At 38.1% G+C, this 22050-nt stretch overlaps 1 protein-coding gene across 1 annotated transcript in view; it reads right to left on the reverse strand.

The window, feature by feature from the left end:
- The window catches only part of KIAA1958 (KIAA1958 ortholog), a 101191-nt gene that overhangs the window by 34039 nt on the left and 45102 nt on the right, over positions 1 to 22050 (reverse strand). The window contains exon 2 of the mRNA XM_007936708.2: positions 18262 to 18345. Coding sequence (XP_007934899.1) covers positions 18262 to 18345 — 84 coding nt within the window. The remainder of the gene's footprint in view (positions 1 to 18261; positions 18346 to 22050) is intronic.

Consider the following 22050-nt stretch of genomic DNA (forward strand, 5'->3'; position numbering starts at 1 on the left):
AAAAAAAAAAAAAAAAAAAAAGGAACAGATTTGCTGGTTTGATAGAGCCTGGTGAAACCCCTGAGACTATGGCTCCTAGCCACCCTTCAGGTGTGTAATTGAACTCACTCCTGTGGCTTCCAGCCAAACAACAGACAGGCATATGGGGTGAACATTTACATCAGGTAGATACACTACTTGGAATGATCAATCATGGGAGAACAGAAGGGCAGTGTTTGCACAGGGAGACAGCTTGGGGCTGGGGCAGGAATGCATGGGAGGGAAGGATACAGGGAAGAGGTAACCATGGGAAGGAAGTGAGAAGAAAGCTGTTACATTGTGGGGAATTGCAGTCAATGTGATGAGACAAAATGTGTATGAACTGCTGTGTGGAAAATGAAGTTGCTCTGTAAACTCTCACCCAAATCACACACACACACACACATACACACACACAAAATGCCAAAAGATGAATTTAATAAAAAAGCAAGAAAATATTAAAAAGGAAGCATAATTACTATACCAGGAATGAAAAGGTTATCACTACAGATTCTACAGATACTAAAATGACAGTAAAAGAGATTATATATAAGAAGATAGCCTTAAGCCAATAAGTTTGAAAACTTAGGTACAACAAATAGCTAGAAAAGTCACAATTTACCAAAATTGAACAAGAAATATAAAATCTTAATAGTCCTAGTTCCATTAAAGATACTGAATCTGTAATTAAGAACCTTTTCATAAAGGGAACTTCTGATTTAGATGGCTTCAGTGATAAATTCTTTGAACATTATAGAACAAATTACGTGAATCTTACAAAATTCTGTTAGAAAACAGGAAAAGAGTAAATATTACCCAATTTCTCTTTTAGGTCAGCATAACTTTTGTATGAAAATATGACAAAAACAATGAAGGAAAATTATAGGCCATCAAGGCTCATAAACATAGAGACAAAAGTCCTAAACAACATATGAGGAATTAAATTCTTTAGACTACACATACGTACACAATGGCAAATGGATTACAAACCTAAATGTGAACAAAAAACCAATAAAGCTTCTGGAATAAAACATAGGGGAACATCTTTATGACTTTAAGAGAGTTAGACATTTTTAAGCAGGATGAAAATTACTACCGCAAAGTATAAGGCTGCTAAATTGGATTTCATTAAAATTAAAATACAAACATTTATCAAAATACACCAATAAGTAGGTGAAAAGGCAAGCCGCATAGTGGGAAAAGTTATTTGTGGTGCATTTAATTGACAAATCAAAGATAGATTATCCAATTAAAAAATGGATAAAACTTGTAGTTACTGAATAAAAGATGAAATCTATGTGGCCAGTAAGTGTCCTGAAAAGGTACCTGATGTCTATCATTAATCTTCCAGGAGATACAAATGAAAATACACCTACCAATGTCTAAAATGAAAAGCAAAATTGGCAGACATGAAGTGTTGGTGTGAATGTGGAGCAACGTAAACATTTACTCCACAACCACAGTGGAAACCATTTGGAGGTATCTACTAAGGTTGAAGGAGTCCCTGGGTGGCACAAAGGGTTAGTACTTGACTGTCAGCTGAAAGACTGGTGGTTCAAACCCAGCTAGGGGTACCTCAGAAGACAGGCCTGGCAATCTGCTTCCAAAAGCCGATCCTGAAAACCCACAGGGTGGCCATGAGTTCAAAGAGACTTGATGACAACTAACAGCAACCACTGACATCAAACACTTGCCTATTCTATGAACCAACAACTCTACCCATGAGTATATATCCAACAGAAACATACACATATGTATACCTGAAGGCAGATATGTATAAGAATGTTCATAACTGCCTAATTTTAATAGCCCTGAACTGGAAAAAATTCTATGCTCATGAACAACAGAATGGATATAAAATATTGACACTATGAATTATTATGCAATAATGAAAAAGAATGGACTCCTACAATCAACTATATTCAAAAACATAGATGACTCCCACAAACACAATGTTAAGCAAAAGAAGACAGACACAGAAGAGTATTATATTGAAAAGGTCCACTTACATAATTCAAAAGCAGACAAAATGACTATGAGGAATATAGTGGTCAGAGTCAACATAGTGGTTACCTTAAGTAACAACAGGTAGGACCCATGAGGGAAGCTGCTGAGGTTCAGGTAACGTTCTAACTTCATCTGGGTGTCGTTACAGTGATGTTTGTTTTATAAAAAGGAGTGAAGAAGCTGCATGCTAATTAATGGGCACTTTTCTTGTCTGAAATTAAAAAACACTTTAAAAAACCTTAAAATGAAAACTATATATATATATAAACCTAATAAATGAAGAATTACACCATGTACTTGGTTTAATAAGATGTTTAATTTCTTCAAATAATCTTTAAGTTCATTGTAATTCTAATTAAAATTCCTTTTTTTGTGGTTAAGGACCCTTGGTGGCACAATGGTTAAAACACTTGGCTCCTAACTGGAGGTTGGTGACTGGAGCCCACTAGTTGCTCCATGGAATAAAGATGCAGCAGTCTGTTTCCATAAAGATTTTTAGCCTCGGAAATCCAGTGGGGCAATGGTACTCTGGTCTAGAGGGTCGCTAGGAATTGGAATTGACTCAACAGCAACAAGTTCGGGTTTGTTTTTTTTTACTTTGTGGTTTACTTGTTGGGTTGATTGTAAAGTTTATATAGGAGAATAAATGCATAAAGAAAGAAAGGGAATTTTGCAAATAATAATTGGGTGGCTTTGTCCTAAAAGATATAAACAGGTACTGTAACACTGCAAAAATTTAGTTAGGGGTAGAGTAAACTTTATTTAAATTACTGGTAAAGAGACAGACAAACAGTCAATGGTGTGGAAGTTAAGTCCAGCAAAGGCCTGGGTAAGTATGTAGACTGATGATATAATAAAGTGTCTAACAGAAATTGTTGGACAATTTCCATAAATGGTTTGGAATAATTCGCTCTCCAGTTGGAAACCAAAAACAAAGGCAAATTTAGATTCCTATCTCATACCAAACACAAAACACATTGCTACATGTTTCCTTTTTTAAAAGCTCTTTTCATAAAGGAGATGATTTTCATGATTTGGGGAGTGAGGAAAGCCTTTCTCAGCATGACACAACCCAGAAGGCATAAAGTATATCAACAGACTGGACTCCATCAAAAATTTAAAATTCTACACTGACTGTATTTAAAAATAGACAAAAAGTAAAATGATAATCAAAGACAATAGACAGACTTGGAGAAATGCTCATAAAATTTTTAAATGACAAAAGACATACAGAAAGTTCTACAAATCAACTGTAAAAAGACAGCTCACTAGGAAACAGGCCAAGGAGTGACAAGGCTATTATTCACAGGAGAAATACAAATAACAAAAGGCATTAATATTAACCAGGCATTATAATGAAAATAAAATATATGTCACCTATCAGACTGGCAAGATATAAAAAGGTCCAGATCTAAATGCTGGTTAAGATGTGGGGGAACTTGCATCCTCAGTCAATATCAGATGAATGTCTACATCAGCACTTTTTTTTTTTTGGAGAAATTTGCTGTAGAAATACATCATGTGCCAAGATTAAATGAACACACACATTTACTAAAGGTCCATTAGCAGAGAAATGACTCATTGTGCATATATGTATACACTGCCATGTGAACTGTGCTAGCTTTCTACATGCTAGCATGAAAATAGGTTCATAGTGTATTATTAAGTTTTAAAAAACCAAACTCACTTTAGGACAATACAGCATGATTCCATTTTTGTAATAAAATAAAAATGATCTATTTATAATTGTACAGAGAAACATTTTGGAAGGACACACATCACACTTGGTTACTAATTACCTCTGTAGGACTTTTACTTTAAACTTCACAATATACAAATATTATTTTTGCAAGTTATAAAATTCAATATGACTTTGAAAAAGTCTATGTAGGAGGAAAAAAAGTCCTTTTATTTGAACCAAGAATTCATCTTTTAGAAATTTATCCTAAGGATTTAATTAGAAATGTGTACACAAAATATATGTTCAAGGATGTTGTTTACAGTAAATTTATAATAAAAGTGAACACTTAAAAACCACCTGAATGTTCACCAAAAGTATTAGAAAATAGATGCCGGTACATCTATACAACAGAAAGCTATGTGATTATATGACAACCACCCTTTCAAAGGCTATGGAGCTTTCAAAAAGTTATGTAATTGTAAATAGAGTGTTATTACAAATACCAAAATAAAACACCAGAACGTTTATAGTTATCTGTAAGTAGTGCCATTCTTGTGGGTTTTTTTTTTTCCATTTTATTTGTTGTTGTTGTTACATGCCATCAAGTTGGACCCAACTCATAGCAACCCCTCCTTGGGTTTCCGAGGCAGTATCACTACAGAAGTAGATTGCCCCATCTTCCTTCTAAGAAGTGGCTGGTGGGTTTGAACCACCAGCCTTCTGGTTAGCAGTCAAGTGCCTTAGCCACTATGCTACCAGAGCTCCCTTCCATTTCATTAGTATTTACCAAATTATTCACAAAAAGATTTTGCTTTGAAAAATCACTCACATTTTACTAAAGTAAATGCTAGTTTTATTTCTAGTTTTTTGAAATAACTGTTCTGCCCAAAGATGTCTGTTGTAAAAGTCAGTGTTTGTTTTAAAAATTATCTTTTGAGGTAATCTATCACCAACATTAAGTATTTTATACTTCTTAGCCATTTTGGTCACTTGAAATCTTTTTGGAAAAGAGAATTAAGAATAAATAAACTAAAAACAAATCAACTTTTTGACAAAAGAAAACATTTCCTCATTTCTAGGTTAAATATTACTCAATTCTAATATTCTGTCCCTATCAGAGAAGCCCACCAGCCACTCCTTGGAAGGAAGATAGGGCAATCTACTTCCATAGTGATATTGCCTTGGAAACCCAAGGAGGGGTCGCTATGAGTCGGGTCCAACTTGACGGCACATGACAACAACAACAACATCAGAGAAGCAAAACTTGTCACATTTGAAGTGAGTAACTTACAAAAAATTCCGTTTCTATGAAAACATAAAATAAGTTATAACTATAAAAAAACTTTAACAAAATTAAATAATTTCGTATTGGCATAGTGCCTAAGGCATCTGAATGCTAACCAGAAGGCTGGTGGTTCAAACCCACCAGCCACTCTTCAGAAGGAACATTGGGCAATCTACTTCTGTAGAGATACTGCCTTGGAAACCCAAGGAGGGGTAGCTGTGAGTTGAAACTGACTTGATGGCAGTGGTTTTTTTTTTTTTTTTTTTAATCTTATTAGAATATAGTGGTTGTTTCTATCTGAAATATCCAGTTTTCTGAGTAAAGATTTGGGCAGATTATTAAGATACTAATACATTCACATTTCTGAAAAATAACTGACATGAGAGAATTCTATTTTCTGTTTCAACATAAGTATCTTCTTTATTATTTTAGTGATGCAACAAAGATATGTGGATTTAACCAACTTAATTATAATTATTCTGAACAGCCATTCCTATCTGCTCAAAGAACACTGACGAATGTGCTAAATGGAATAAACAGCACATGGAGAGTCACCCTGATTAAGAAAGATTTTCCTACAAATGAGAAACCTGGTACCTGCTTAGCTTAGTATGACTTGGCATCTGTTTAAAAAGCATCTGGCAAAGGGGTTGTTGGAGGTGAGGAAAAATGGCCTACAGAGCTCACAGACAGAAAGGCAGGCAGACACTAGACAGTAATTCATTGTTGGCTGTGGAGCTCTCTGCTCCATTGACAGGATTTTCAGGCCTGGAGGTTCAGGAAGCAAATGATTAATTTAGTCTTCGATACTTTCCTACAGGATTTTCTCAACTCTGCGATAGAAGTGGGCCGCATCTGTGCAGCCGCGTGCACAGGCACTCCCCTTGCAGGACCGCCTTCTGCTCAGTGGTCAGAACACTGTACACGGAATACTTCCCTCATCATGTGTGATCTGATATAAGTAAGGGAGTCTCATCATGTGTGATCTAAGTAAGGGAGTCTCCTGGAGAGTGTGGCCTGAGTCTAAGACAGACGGAAGTTCTGGCAAAGCTCTCTCTCTGCCTTGATCCTGCATCCAACTCATCATCATCTGACCTCCAGTTCATGGGACGTGAGCCAGCAACCTGTCGCTTGACCTGCAGATTTTGGTATTTACGAGCTCCTACAGCCACATGAGCCAGAAGCCTGCTGTCTGACCTGATGATATGGGGTTTGTCAGTCCCTGCAACCACGAGTCAGGAAAAGCCAACAGCCTGACACCCGACACATGAATTTGGGTCTTGCCAACCTCCACACCTGCATGAGCCATTTCCTTGAATGAAATCTCTCTCTGTATGTGTTTATATATACCCTTCACTGGTTTTACTCCTGTAGAGAACCTAACCTAGGTCACTATGCACTGACCAGATACTGGGGCCAGTGCACAGGGTCCAGCACAACAGACTGTCATTCAAATTTTGGTTTAACTTGCATTTTCAATTGTTTTAACTATGAAAATCAGCCAGCTTTACAGAAAACCTTTTATTAAATGTACGAAGACTGGTCATTATACTTAAATACAGACAAAATACTATGAATAAAGCATTTAGACATCACTGACGCTCATTCGCTGATTTTATTGGATTGTTTTTATCTCATTTCCATATGTTTTAGGCTGTACCAACAAATACTGAAAACAACAGAAAATTACACTACATTAGAGGCAAACGTTATGCACACAATGGAATTAATTACTGGGACATAAAACTAGATTTTTATTTAAAGCACAAGTACACAGACAAATATGAAGCAAAAGCAGTGAGTTGATAAAGATGGAAACATCTTAGGTAAAAGATCAGTGAGCAGCAAAATCAAAATGAAGTCAACAGTATACTCTTATTAACAAAAAGTTCGACAATTATTACAAACAGGATTAATTATCCAAGAGCATCACAGTCATACATTTTAACATATTAACATAATTTTCCCTCCATTTCAACTCAGTTTTCTCTTCTTTCACAAATGATAATTGTAGCAGCTTTAAATAAAAGTTTAAAAATATGATTAGAGTGAAATAGGCACACATGTGCTTTTTCAAGCAAATCATTTCAAAGTCAAGTGGCCAGAAAATACACCAAAATGACTGCCTATCAAATATGGTAAAAGGGAACTGCATCTTCACGGAACTCTATATAATTTTATAAAATTTTCTCAATGTATTAATTGTGGTTCCTCTATTTCTAAATGGATGCCTGGTCTTCAATTATACTGGCTGAACTGATAAATCTATATAATTTCTTATTCCCAATTAACATTCTTATTATTTATAAGAAAGGTGTTATACCTTATTTCAAGCTGAATGTAGCATTCACGCTACTAAACCAGAGAAGTTCTTCATTTTAACACAGAAATGAGTCAGGCACAGTGATTTTGCACACCTAAAATGCTTCCATTCACTTTTGCACTAGGTTTCAGGCCTATTGGATTACAGTGACATTTTCAGATTACAATGTAAAAGGTACAAACTACTGCTCTCACCAGGAGGCTAATCTGGCCAATCTCTGTCCAGCTTTAGCAGTAAAAAAAACAAAAGTCACAGGGAGACATTCTATCAATTAGAAACCTAACAAATATATATTATTTGGTTTAAAAATATCCCTAGGCATAAAGGCCTCAGGACATATAAAACGTATATATGACCCACGGGGTAAATAAATCGAAGGGCAGGATTCAAATAAATAAGTACATGGTGTCCAACACAAAGTGTTCACCACTGTTCATCAAGACACATCACGCCATGATCTTTGGTGTTCAAAGGAATTCTGGGTACAAAGGGCTTTGCCTAGAAGCACCCACTGTGGGAATCAGGAAAATACTTCTGTTTGACTCTAGACGTACTGGACAGCGGCAGAGCTCCTTCAAAAAAGGAAAGACTGTGTTCCTTTTATTGCTTTATCACCTCATTGAGGGGCAAGTGTTTAAAGCTTGTTCTGGGCGAAAGGCTCAGAGTTGACATCTGCCTTTCTTTTCCTTAAGCAAAAAAGTGGCAGGGTCTTGATGAATTAGTTTTAATATTCTCATAATTAAATCAGCAATTTCAGCAGCAATGTCTCCAAATACCGCATTGGCTGTCACGATGTATCTGACAGGAACATAAAACGCCTTTATACAATTCAGGAGATTATCCCTTTATTAAAGGAATCTTGTAATTATAAACCCATTGAGCAGACATAATGGAAGCTGCCTAAGTGAGGAGTTTTGGCATGTTGGTGTAAAAAGGTTCCTCAGGAAGCAGCCTTCCTCTCCTAACATTTTATGACAGCTTCCCTCCCATTCTAACAGTATAAATGTGTAAATAAAGGATAATGGAATTGCCTCCGTGTTCAGCTTTAACATAGTAGCATGACTCCACTGAAACCATCTTCTCTCCACTCTCAGTTAGTCTGGAACTGCGTAGGCAGGATGGAAACACCAGGAACCAAACTAAAGACAGGGGGGCATAAAAAGATTCTGACGGTCACAAGACAACCAAGCAGCAACATAAATTTATGAAAATACTGAACTATGTAAATTAACATACGGGAACGCTGAGGTTTCAATCATCCCTTAAATGTAAAATAAAGTTACTAAATACTCTTATTAAATGCAATTCAAACAATAAGCCATGATAACCAACAAAATCAATGTATGCACCTCAAAGTCCTGTTACGACATTGTTTCATCTCAAATGTCCAGACCAAGAGAAAAGTTGCTGCTACACTGTCACCCCCTAGGAATCCTCTGCAAGGGGCTCCCACATCAGGAAAACAAACGACAGCTCAAATTTCTAGAGAAGGAAACTTAGAAACTTTCTAATTCTTGTTTGCTTTTTTGGCAATTTATTTTTTCTTTTTCCCAAAGAATGGGGGAAAAACGTGAAAGAAAAGCCATCGTAGCCTGGCATCATACATATGAAACAAGACATTAAAGTTTGGCACCACATGACAACTACAACATGGCCTCCTATAGAGGCCACTGAATACTGGCTCAAAATACTGACAGTGAAGTACTTACTTTTGCAAATCACACATACCAACGTGGACTGGCACTGCCCCTTAGCACAGGTTTTCAGTTTGACCACAATAAATGATAGCAGCAATGGTTAACATTTCTACGTAAACACCACAAACACACTTATGAAAGAGCACCTACAACAACATGCAAATTCTCAACGGTGACGTCACTGAATATTACACAATGCATAGAACTTGTGATGGTTTTTGGCAAGATGGGTTTTTTTTCTTTTTTTTTTTGTAACAAATGCTTTATAAAACAAACTTTTTTTTGTTATAAATGCTATTTAAAAAGCTGTAATATAATGGACTGTAATTATAAAAGTTAGATAAAGTTAATCTGAGTGGATTAATACTAAACATGGACCTGCTACTTTGTTCAGTATCAATCACCAATTAGAAATTAATTTCTAGTGGAATATACTACTAAGGGATTTGATTTATAAAATGTAAGAATTACAGAAAGTAAACAGCATAAAAATCACTAAAATACAGCACACATAACTACCGTTAGTATTCTATACAGCTGATGTCTGCCTAATTCTGCTACCACAAATAAATTACGGCAAAACATTTTCAAAGCTGTTACTAAAATGAATGTATAATGGTGAAAATGCTCTCTAATTCCAGTGTAATGAATTAAACGTTAAAGCCTAGCAAAATTCAACATTCCCTAAAAAGACAAATAATTCCACAATACTTTTTTTTTTTTTAATTTTGATCTTATTTTTCTTCAACCATGATCTGGTTGAGTATAATTTGTAAGATAAAAAACTGTAAATTTAGAAAATATTTATGCTTAAATTTCTTTTCAGAAGAATAAGCAAGGCAATGAGAAAATTTCTACTTTGAATTTTGTATCCTCCTGCTTACGTCTTTCAGTAGTTCCCATATCCCTTCCATTTATGATCTCCAAATATATTCATTTTAGATATATTCTAATTATGTTGATGAAAATTTTGGGGAAAAAATCTTGAGGCTATGTCTCAAATCTTCAAATGCTTTTTTAAAAATATATAAACTTTTTATAGACAAACAGGATACAGCAGATTGTATTCAAAACCAGTAATAATATGGATAACTAGAATTCATACACTTTAAGATGCAGATAGTCTGTTTCCTCTCTATAACTGAAAAATAAAGATGAATATGGTAGGCTGAGATGTTAAAAGGAAAAGGAAAACAATTACATTCAGAGAATGTCCTATCAAATTTCAAGAGAAGTCGTGAAAATCAAAACACACCACCATACAATAAAATATGAAAATTCACATGCAGAAATAGCCTACCTGGAAACCAGCAGCCTGAACCTACTCCTAACAGAACGTTGACTGAGGGTTCAACAAACAATTTCAATTTTGAAAACGAGATACTCTAACTCAGAGGAAATGTAGGGTTGCTTTTCTTCCCTAAATTCCTCTCTACAGATTGGAGGTCAGGGTGTCTGGGTGCTAGCTGTGGCTCTTCCCTAATGAGGTGTGTAATACATCTGGACATTTAATCTCTCTGGGGCTCAGTTTCCTCTTCTGTGAAGAGAGGGGTGGATCAGATCGGATGTTTCCAATCTTATTTTACCCCCCAGCAAATCTGAAGGATATGTGAGAGAGGTAACAGCATTTCCTCCAGTCTAGTGAGTCTCAAGGGAGCTCTGGTAGCATAGTGGCTAAGGCACTTGACTGCTAACCAGAAGGCTGGCGGTTCAAACCCACCAGCCACTCCTCGGAAGGAAGGTTGGGCAATCCTACTTCCGTAGTGATATTGCCTCGGAAACCCAAGGAGGGGTCACTATGAGTCAGGTGTGACTCGACGGTACACAACAACAACAGTGAGTCTCAAAATAAGAAAGAATGAGAATCCCTGGAGAGGTGGTGTTTAGGGACCTGATCCCTTTGCAGTCTCCATCTCCTTACCCACCCCTCCATCAGCCTGGCAGACATGTGACCTCTATTCTTCACCACATTGAAAATCACTGGGCCAGATGATCTACTGGGTCCTTGCCAGGTCTAACCTCTATGCTCATAATCCAACAGAAAAGACTATTTACATTAACACCCTGACCTAATTAATACTGATCACGGTAGTATTCTGGCTCATTGACATGCTGATTGTAATTCAATAAAGTTACAGTTTACATAAAAACTCAATTAGAATGTTTTAAAATGATTTTTTTTTTTTTTTTAAACAAAGTCTTCAATACCAAATCAGATGTTTCCCTTCCTTAGCTCTGGCAGGCCTTATTGGTCAATGTGTTGGACCAAGAGAAATTTTGAGTATTTTTTTCCACTTAGAAAAGCGAAAAGTTGTTGGAAGTTTACCAGTATCAGGCCTTCTTTTCTGCTATTACATATTAGAAATATACCAACCAAACAATACAACCAGGATGATTTCTGTAGTGTATTTCTTTATCCTAATTCTACGCTGTGGTGAAACTCTAAAACTATCCTAGCTTCATTTATCTGCCTTAGAAAAAGCTATGCAGTCCTACCATCTCAGCCAGAACCAAGTTTTTTTTCGGGGGTGGGGGTGGGGCAAGCAATGTCTAAATCCCATGCATTAAAAACACACAAAAACCAGTGGCCCTTGTCAAAGGTGTTTCTTGCTAAGTAAGTAAGTAACTGCCTTCTGTACGATATCATATGGTAGATGTGCAGAGATGCATATAATGAAATTATATTTGGGAAATTATATTAAACTGATAGAGAACTTGTTAATTCTTTAATATTTGTAACTATTTTTTCATGAATGAACCTTTTAGAAATCATCTTACTGCAGTAACTTATCACACACTCCCCTGAGTGTTCCCTTAGGCTCAGGCATTTATTTCCTCTTCCACCTGATAGAGATATTTATAGAAATGAACTATTACGACTGTACTCTGGCTGGAGAAGTAAAGATTAAAATACACTTTTGCTGTAGATTAAGAACACTAGTCAGAGTATGGCTGATTAAAATGGAAGGTGTTTGCCTCGTATTCACCTGTGGTGCTGGCCTAAGTAGAAGAAAAACCTGAAATGGTTTCACAGTCTAATTCTGGGAATCATATGGAAAGTAGTTTTTCCCCAAGAGCTTTTGTTATAACAATCGTGATTCATTTAAAAAAAAAAACCAAAGAACAGCAACAGTAAGACCCTCTATTAAGTACTGGCACCAAACTTGCAGGCAGGACCAAACTCCCTGTGAAACTGGCAACCAGTATTCAGGATCTAGGTGACAGTAATATCTGCTTCTGGTTGAAGAGAACTGCCCCCTTTGCCTAGAACTCCCCTCCCTACCTGAATATAGGAACTCTTCTGAAATTGGGTTTTTGGCTCTACATGGGATAAAAACAAATGACAAACACTTAAATACTTAATTACCTGGGCACATACCCATTCACCTCCATGACAGTTAATTATGCTTCAAAGAGTGACACAAACTCTTTGTCCTCCCGTCATGGCCATGGGAAAACACACTCTGAGAAATACAAGTAATAACCCCCGCTAAGAATATCCGATTTACAGATAACTCCCACTTGCCTTTAAGTCATGTAAACTTGCCCTCGCTTGAAACAACTGAACCAAGGCCTACTCACAACAAATTCTTCATGGCAATCACCTTTCCTTGGTGCACATGCAGCTTTCAAATCATCGAAAAGGCTAAATAAGAACTTTATGTACCTGGTCCGACTTAGCTATACAAATTTTTAAAGACACAGGAATGGGTCTCACTCGTTCCTAACCTGTATCCCATTCCCATCTCAAAAGATCCTCAGAAATGGGGCCTTACGCTGTGCTAACAAACATGCTAGGTGACGGCATGGATCTCAGCTGATCTGCCGCTGAATGAATGTTGATGATTGTTACACTAGGGATTCCATTCATAATTTATCATTTGTAAATATCCAGAGGGTGGATGGAAGCACCAGAAATGACTTTGAGAACAAACAGCAACGGCACAGAAGCACAGGACTTGAGGGGTCTGGGCCTAGTTTCAGATCCTAATGTTTCTCAACCGTGATATGGGCAACCCACCTGACTTCTCTGGATTTTCTCCTTTATAAAGGAGAAAAAAATAATCCAGGGCTATTTGAGAACTGAAACAAAATATTTAGTGTATGTGGTACACATACAAGGTACACGGTAAGACTCAGCAGACGTTAGTCACTGATGACAAATTTGTACATTTTTATGCCTGTAGGTCCTATCTGTGTGAACACAAAGGATGGTGCAGAAATGGATTCTCCTTATTACTAATTTTAAAACAGGTCCTGAGGAAGATTCTCCACAAAATTCTTGAAGTAGTATTATGTACTCTGAAGGGAAAAAAATTTTTAAAAATCTCCTGAAAATGGATAAATAATGGACTGATTGCATGAGTACAAACAATTTAGAAAATTATACAAAATAAGTGTTTTTGGTTTTTTGGCTAGGCTCTTAAAAGTGAAATGCAACTTTTATTACAGTATCTTTGATAAATTCTTTGCGAGCAGGCACCATCTTACAACTCGTCATACGGCCCAGTGTCTAGACCTTGGTGCTCAGTAAGTATTTGTTGATGCGACCATAAATTTTCATCTCAGTAAAATCACCTACTTCCATGACATCCAGAAACTAAGCCATGTAATTAGATAAGTTAATGCTAGGAAAGTTTCAGCTGACAATGATCTAATTAAAAAAAAAAGAGAGAGACCTGATCCATGGTAGACATTTTGAATACTATTCCTTATAGATTAGGAAGTGATTTAAGCCAGGGAAAAACCATAAGTATTCTACAATAACAGCATTTTAAATGGCTGATCTAGATTTACGAATCATACTCATATCAGACCTACTAACCAGAATGACAAATAGAATCTGAAGCATAAGCTCTTCTGAATAAAATATCCTGAATATCTTTAACTTTTCTTAAACATTATGGTCTTATAAAAACATTGTTAACATGTCCGAGTTCAAGTTTTCAATAACTAGTCACGTGACTATGGAAGAAAGACTGAAGTATGTAGCTATGTCATCCAGATGCTGACAGATGGGGTCAGCATTTCTGCTGTAGACACTGCAAGACTTGCAGAGTCATGGGAGGTGCACTGGAGGATTATTCACAGGACGTGACATGAATCTCGAGTGTAAACTTTGCAAATACAGCTTTACTGGTTTTGTATGAACCACAGGATTTCCTGGGAAAGTAGCTTATTCAGCTGTGCTGAACACTTGCTGGACTGCTGGATTTTTACTAAAGCACGTATATGACCTTCCATTTACCTCTGCCACAGTTTGAACATAATTTTTCAAAAAGTTAAAATGACAGATAGTAAAAATGAATGGCAGCGGTATGTCCTTGTATTATTTAGGAGAAAAAAACCCCACTAAATTTAGAGGTAGTTGGAGATAATTTTCATAGTTTAATTAACTCAGAGAGATACTGTGATTTGATCATGCTTCTACCAACGCATTCTTTAGAAAACAGTCTTCTGAATTAAATGCAACAACATTCCTATTTGGTTTGAGTTATCACAGCAAAATATAAATAAAACAGAAGAACCTACATTCTCATTTAGTTGTGTTCTGTCTGAATGATAACACAATAGATGATGCAAGAGAGATTTACATTTCAGTGCCTCGGTATAATATAAAAAAAAGGGATTCAGAATTTTCTAGTTCTGTTTCCTCAGTGCATACTGTCTTTCCTCCTCATGACAGACTTACTTTGCTGTCAAAACGTCTATCAAGAACCTAGAAACTGTCAATGTGCAAATAAAATGCACAATCATATTTAAGTGTTTCCTAGAAACTTTTTTTTCAGAGAGGTAACGCATGTAAAAATAACCTTATTTAAAAAACGAGTTCTTTTAAAGTAGGGCATCTTCTAAAATGGTTATAAAATAAGGAAAACAGGAAAGTTTTATAAAAAGAACTGGGAGAAAGAGGCCCTGTGGTTCAAAACAAATGGAAGAGAAGGAGTCGGGCTAGTAAGCCACCATGAGAGATCAGTTAGTATTCTCTTTAACCTTCAGAGAGCCTTGAGAGATTGGAAGAGACCATGTCCCCATTTCCGGCTCAAATCACTGGACACTAGTAACTGAGTTGGAACTGAGAAAAGCAGACAGAAAAAACTCTAGTCAGATGAAAGACGCAACCACATCTTAGCTCTAATCTAATCCACTTGTGTTGATCTCATTACAAAATGGAGATGACTCAGCTTTTCAGAATCGTTGAAAGGATCAAAGATAATACATATTGAAATAAATACATATGTACTGAAATACAGCTGCAGAAATATTTACCACAGTGTTCACAGTGGTTATCTTTGGCTAGTGTTTTATGAGTAGTTAATTTACCTGCATTTTCTAATTTTCTTTTAATTAGTAACTATTACTTATGTAACTAATACACATAAGTCATTAGCACAGACCTGCCTGGCACTTAAACTGGTTCAAAAATGACAGCTATCGTTATTATTAATACAATAGAAATAAAGCAAGATATCACGTCCTCAAGGAGCTTCTGCCCTTTCTCCGTTTCTGGATATATAAATGGATGTCTTTCTATGGAACGAAAGTCACAGAAATGAAGTTGACTGCACCACACACTGCCACGGCAGCCTTCCCACTCCTGAGCCCAATGAAAGGTTACAACTTAGAGGAATGGGTCTCCAGGTGTTTATGACTTAGTGTTGGAAAGAGTGGCCCAGCCGGGGAAGCTCGGCTCATGTGCTGATTCAGCAACGCAAATCAGAAAGCAATCTGCCCTGGTCATACAAAATGAATACGTAAAACGCCACCTACTTTCCTAGCGACTGCAAATTATAGGGTTACCTTGAAGAAGAAACACCTCCCAACAGAACGGCCAACATCTCTCAGGAAGCAAGTAAGATCTGGAGTTTATGCGTGGAATGGTATACAAACTGGGAGCCTGCTGTTCAGCGCCCTCGAGTTGGCTCCAACTCATGTAAATAGGAGCCTGGCTCGGGGTTATTTCAGTTCTAATGTCTACATTTATTTTACTTTTGAAGTATCTTAACTAATAAGTCACCCCAGCCTTCAGAATGTGAAAACAAAGACCTTGGAAAAACCACGACAGACAACATTTAACCAAAATTACGACTGTAGTAATTGCAGGCTATTACAGATCAATGCGTGTACACTTGCGGCAGAAGAAACGCTGCACATTTTCAAGAACGCTTTAAAGTCAACTAAATCTGCTAACAAAACGTTGTAACCTAAGAGTGTTACTACTCCTTTGATCTCAACTCTGAGTCAAGGAACCCCTCAGGGAAAGGAGTTTAATACTTATAAATAAGTAATTCAGGGGACCTGAGCTTTGAAGAGGATGAGTTTTTGTTGCTCTTGCTGTCTCCACTGCTTCTAGATTTTTCATAAGACCTTTCTATTCTCTGCCTTCCCTTGTGCTGTGATACACATTCTAACCCTCGGCAATCTTTTCAAAGCTTCAGCAGTTTTAAATTTCTAATAAACCTGATGACCAAACTTCATTTACACTGATTTCTAAGAGAACAAACGAAATTCTGTTGATGATCCAGTTTCTAGCACAACAGTGAAAATTAGCTATGTAACAGTCTTTTTTGCCATAATATTAGACTTTGCATATTATTTAAAAATTATCCATCTTCCAAAATGAATGGCACACCTTTAAACCCTCCTCCTCCCTAGTTCCCCTCCCCAAAGGTAAAGATACAGTTAAAAATACTGGATTTTCACACATTGTAAAAAAATGAGGCACAGAAGCTAAAATTCTAATTAAGGAGTTTGTAAATAATGTGATGTCAAGCTTCCATCAACACTTCATACTCTGTATCAGACTGAATACAGTTTTGTATAAGCAGTCACGTTAGTGTTGCTTCCTCCTGTTTAATACAGAATTTTTGAAATTAAAAAAATAAAGCCATTTATTAAGTAGATTAAAAATTAGAGATGGAGTGGGAATGAAAAGGAGCTGAGGACACAGTGTCTAGGATGACTGTAAGCTTCCTTGCTGACAGTTCAAAAAACAAAAACAAAGACGGAATTCCTTCTCTACTGTGACTTGCCTGAGAACCACTATGGTTATGTAAAGTCTGTACCAGTAATTACATTTAATCACCCACAAGTACATTTCTCTTAAGCCTATAAATACTATATTAGTAATACTAAACTATCTCCATTGGCTTATTTGTAAAAAGAAAAATATATTATATATTTATATTTTTATAAAGTTAATGAACACTGAGGGCAGAGGAAAGGGTATGTAATCACAGTTTCTCTGGACACAGTAACCAAGTTGGGGTCGTGCTCAAGCCACTTGGTCAAGCGGTGTCTGAGGAAGAGTCATAGGAGGCGGAGACGATGAAATTGCCGCTGCCGGAGTGGCCGGCCACCGACTGGGCGGCCTGCTGGCTCAGGTTGTTACAGATGAGCACCAGCTGGTTGCTCTGGGCCTCGGACAGGGTGCTGCAGCTCTGATACACGCTGAAGTTGGTCTTCCTGCCCGGGATGTTGCCCTTCTCACACATGGTCTTCACCATCTTGGCCAGCTTGTTCTTGCCCAGGGCCTGGCAGTTGTACCAATGAAGAGCTGCCAAGTTCACGACCGGCTTGATGGACAAGTAGAAAGGGGCATCTTCGTAGCGCATGGCAGGCGGCCGCCGCTGGGCGTACTCCTTGTAGTCCTGTACAGGGCAGGTCTGGGGGGCGTGCTGGGTGGCATACACACGGGAGTCTGTGCCCCCTCTCTTGGTCTTGGCGTTCAGATCACCAGTGTCTTGACCCATCCACTCCAAGTACTCGAGGCCCGTCTCTGTCACTCGGAGCCGGATATCACCCCACTTCAGGGTGGATCCGTGGAAGCCTGTGCAGTGCCCGAACGCTTTTGTGTTGTTGAGCCAGACAAGGTTCAGCAGGCCCTCAGGGTTATAGCGGCTCAGGAGACCCCGTTTCCGCAGAATGAGCTCATCGGCAAAGGTGAGCTTCATAGACTTGTGTGGCTTGTTCCCCTTCCCTTTGCAGCGGAGCTCAATTTGCTTCTGCTTCAGGGCCTCCTGGGAGCGCTTGAATTCCTTATCTCGGGTGATGCTATAGCCATACCTGTGTTCTTTCAGGTACCGCTCCAGCCCGCACTGGTAATTGGCCAGGCTGTTAGGTTCATATTCAGACCCATCCTTCTGCCGGGCGTCAACAAAGAAGGAGGCAAGGTAAGCATCCAGCTCCTTGCAAGGGATGACATAGATCTCTCTTGTTTCAGAAGGATACTTGGAGATGAGGAACTCGCGGAAATTGCGGAGCGCGGTCTGCGTGCTCCGGATGGTTTTCTCGTTCTGCTCCCTGCTGAGCTCTGCTGCTCTTTCATCCTGGTCTGCAACAAATTGGGGAGGGGAGGGATAGAGAGGGTGTTGATGAGTTCAGACAATGCACTTTCTACTCTGCAATAAAGTTTCCTTTTATAATGAAAAAGGAAGGAGAATCAATTTCACTGAGATAACTGATAACCACTCTTTACATACCTGTCACTTTCTAATAGCCACCGTCAGTTTCACAAATGATGTACTAGACAACTGCAGGGCCCCAGACAATCAAAACGAGCTTCTCGTGTCTGTGGCACACAGTTTAGTGCAGGAGGTTTGGGGAGAGAGTGAGGTGAACGGCAGCCTTCAGTTTGGAAAAATGTGAGACAGAACTGTGATGTTTATCCTACTGCAAGGTGCACGGGCCCCATTCTAGGTGACAAACGTGTGCTGAAGCACTTCATTTGTGAAACCAGAGGTCGCACTGGTTTCATGTTACTGAATTAAACTAGAACATTTATATTTGTTATTCTAACACATCACTAGAAACCTGTACTTCAAAATTACTAAACACCATTTACGGTAGACACTTTCTCTTCTACAGCAATTCAGGTAAATCCGGTCTATAAATACCCAAACCCGCTGCTGTCGAGTCAGAGCTGACTCATAGTGACCCCTCCTTGGGTTTCTGAGGAGGTATCTCTACGGAAGTAGATTGCCCAACCTTCCTTCTGAGGAGTGGCTGGTGGGTTTGAACCATCAGCCTTCTGGTTAGCAGTCAAATGCCTTAGGCACTATGCCACCAGAGCTCCCAGTCTATAAATGTTGTTGTTGTTGTTATGTGCCGTGGAGTCGGAGCTGACTCATAGTCACCCCTCCTTAGGTTTCTGAGGTGGTATCACTATGGAAGTAGATTGCCCAACCTTCCTTCCGAGGAGTGGCTGGTGGGTTTGAACCACCAGCCTTCTGGTTAGCAGTCAACTACCTTAGGCACCATGCTATAAATAGTCATGTAATTGCAGGGCAGTTTGCAATAACAGATAAAAATATGTGGTATCCTGGAGAGTAATGAAGATGAAACTTCAGAGGTAATAGACAGAACAATGAAATTTGAATTAGGGTATTATATTCAGTACGTAGGAAAGTAGGATCTGTCTCCTAGATAAATAATTTTATTTTATTAATTTATTATTTATATCCCACCACCACGAGGCGTCTCTTTCCATTCTGGATCATTCATCATTAAGTAATGTTGCTCTAAAGTAGGGGTCCTAACACTTCATGGTCCTTAAGAATCACTCAGGCTCTAGATCAAAATGCAGATTGGCAGGTGGCAGGCCTAGGAATCTGCATTTTAATCAGCAACTGCACACTCGTGCCGAGGGTCAGGGGAACACACTTGGAGAAACAAAGGTCTAATGTCTAGAGCCTAGGAAGGCAACCCTATTCACTTCACTCATTTCGTTATAATTAATTTAAATATGGTTTAAATGTAAATGGTTCCCTTTCAGTAATATGTGATTTAACAATGGTAGCCATAATAAACAGTTTGTCTAGAAAAGGTTTAATAGGAAAAAAAATCTAAGAGGTCAATTGAAAACACCCTAAAAATGAAATTTCTGATCCTAAAGAATAAGGTAGTAAGCATTTGTTTATCCCAATTATTTAGGAAAACTTTAGATTATTTTGTTAAGTCGCTCAGCGGAAGTCTTTCTAATCACCACATATAGTAATAAAAATAAAGTTTTCTAATAAACTGGATTTTATTCATAAAACATGCTGCTTTTTGTATTACTACATACATTTATCAACAAACATATTTTAAAATAACAATTCTAAGTTACAATTGCCAAAATCCACATGACTTTTTAAAATGCAAAGCACTAAAATTCACTAAACCAGCTAATTATATACTTGGATAAACATATTTTTGAGAGATTACATTTGCAAAACTCAAGTACACAAAAGCATAGTTTATGCGTCAAGAGACTTAACTTTCCTTTATGTTATTTTCCTCCAGCTGAAATTGCTTATATATTGACAACAAAGATATCTATCTTTCAATCAAAAAATACAGAAGCCACAGTTTGTATGTAACTTTACACAATGGCTTCCTTAACTGTGTACATGTCAAGTCAGAGGGCCAGCACATTTCAGCTATGTGGTCAACTATTATCACACTGGTCTTCAAACTGAATTACATGAAAATTTTCTAAGAAATAGACATCTGCTGGCAACTTTAGGAAAACACTGTCCAGTTCCTCAACTTCTGCTTGGGCTTTTTTCTAACTTATTTGCTGGACATGAAGTCTGAGTTTGCACTTGTTACCATCCTAGAGCCACTGTGGTCTGCACTCTAGGGTGTGAAAGCCTTTGGAGAGACAAACAACATTTAGATATCAATAAAGAAACCCTAGGGCTTCCTGTGCTGCTTATAGCGGAACACACATCTTCCAGTATAAGTGAAATCTGCCCTTAGAAATAGGCCCTGAGTTGGGGTGCTCTGAATTCAGGACAGCTGACGTGGTTTAGGTGGGGTTATTTTACCTAGAACTGTAATATCTTGCAGGGCTACCAAAATGCTCAGGACAAAGTAGGTAAACCTATGGCTTAAATTTTATTCATTTAGAAGCCCTGGTGGTGTAGCGACTAAGGCATTTGACCGCTAACTTGAAAGCTAGAGGTTCAAACCCACCAGCCACTCCTTGGAAGGAAAGTTGGGCAATCTAATTCTGTAGTGATACCACCTTGGAAACCCAAGGAGGGGTCACTATGAGTCGGATTCGACTCAACTGGAGTGAATTTGGAGGCTTTTTTTTTTTTTTTTTTTGGTCTTTCATATTCAGTGTGCTTTATTCATAAGATGTTTAATAAGTATTATCAAATCATATCATGAAATATTGATTCTGGTACGATCAATCCTCATCTTCACTGTATAAAATATTCAGTATTTTCTACCTCCTTTTTACAAAACTAAAATGATTGAAATTTATGATGAAAACCTTTAGATGTCAGTTTTTAAATGAGCAGGAGTATTTATAGTTCTTCCAAAATTTTTGTCAGGGTTATGTGAAGAAAGAAAATGTAAGTGTGTTGGACTTAGTCACATGGCGTTAGTCCGCAGACTGTAAGTGGACCTGGGGAGAAGTTAATGCAGGCCTCTGGAGTGCTGACCTCGGCACCACTCTCTGCATGGTTTCCTGGGCCAGGCAGCCAGCTCCTGCTTCCCTCCACCTCACCGCTGACTACACATCAACACTTCTTCAACTCAGCCCTCAGCTCAGCCTTGGGGTCAAGCCTTTCCCACCTTTCTACTTGGCCTCGACCTTAGTTAAGATAGAGCTATCCCATCTCGAGGAAAATAAAACTAAAGAGAAATGTCACACTGTCATAGCCCTTTCCTAAAAGTCTGGAATGCTCCACAATAGAGGGCTGGGAGGGGACGGAAGCTCTCGTTCACTGTGCTAAATGTTGTTGCTGTTATGTGCCGTGGAGTCGGACCTGATTCATAGCGACCCCTGCGCTTGGGTTTCTGAGGCAGAGATTGCCCAACCTTCCTTCTGAGGAGTGGCTGGTGGGTTTGAACCACCAGCCTTCTGGTTAGCGGTCAAGTGCCTTAGGCACTATGCTACCAGAGCTCCTGTTGTACTCAACAGGCGGAAAGAAAAGCCTTAAAATCAAGCGAGTTTAAGACATTTCTTGGCTAACAACAAAATCAAACAAGACCAGAGAAGATTAACAATAAAATCCAGAACGGTTACAATCATGTTGCAATT

The sequence above is a fragment of the Orycteropus afer genome, unplaced genomic scaffold (genome assembly GCF_000298275.1).
Source record: "Orycteropus afer afer isolate SDZICR_OR568_19922 unplaced genomic scaffold, OryAfe1.0 scaffold00037, whole genome shotgun sequence".
NCBI lineage: Eukaryota > Metazoa > Chordata > Mammalia > Tubulidentata > Orycteropodidae > Orycteropus > Orycteropus afer.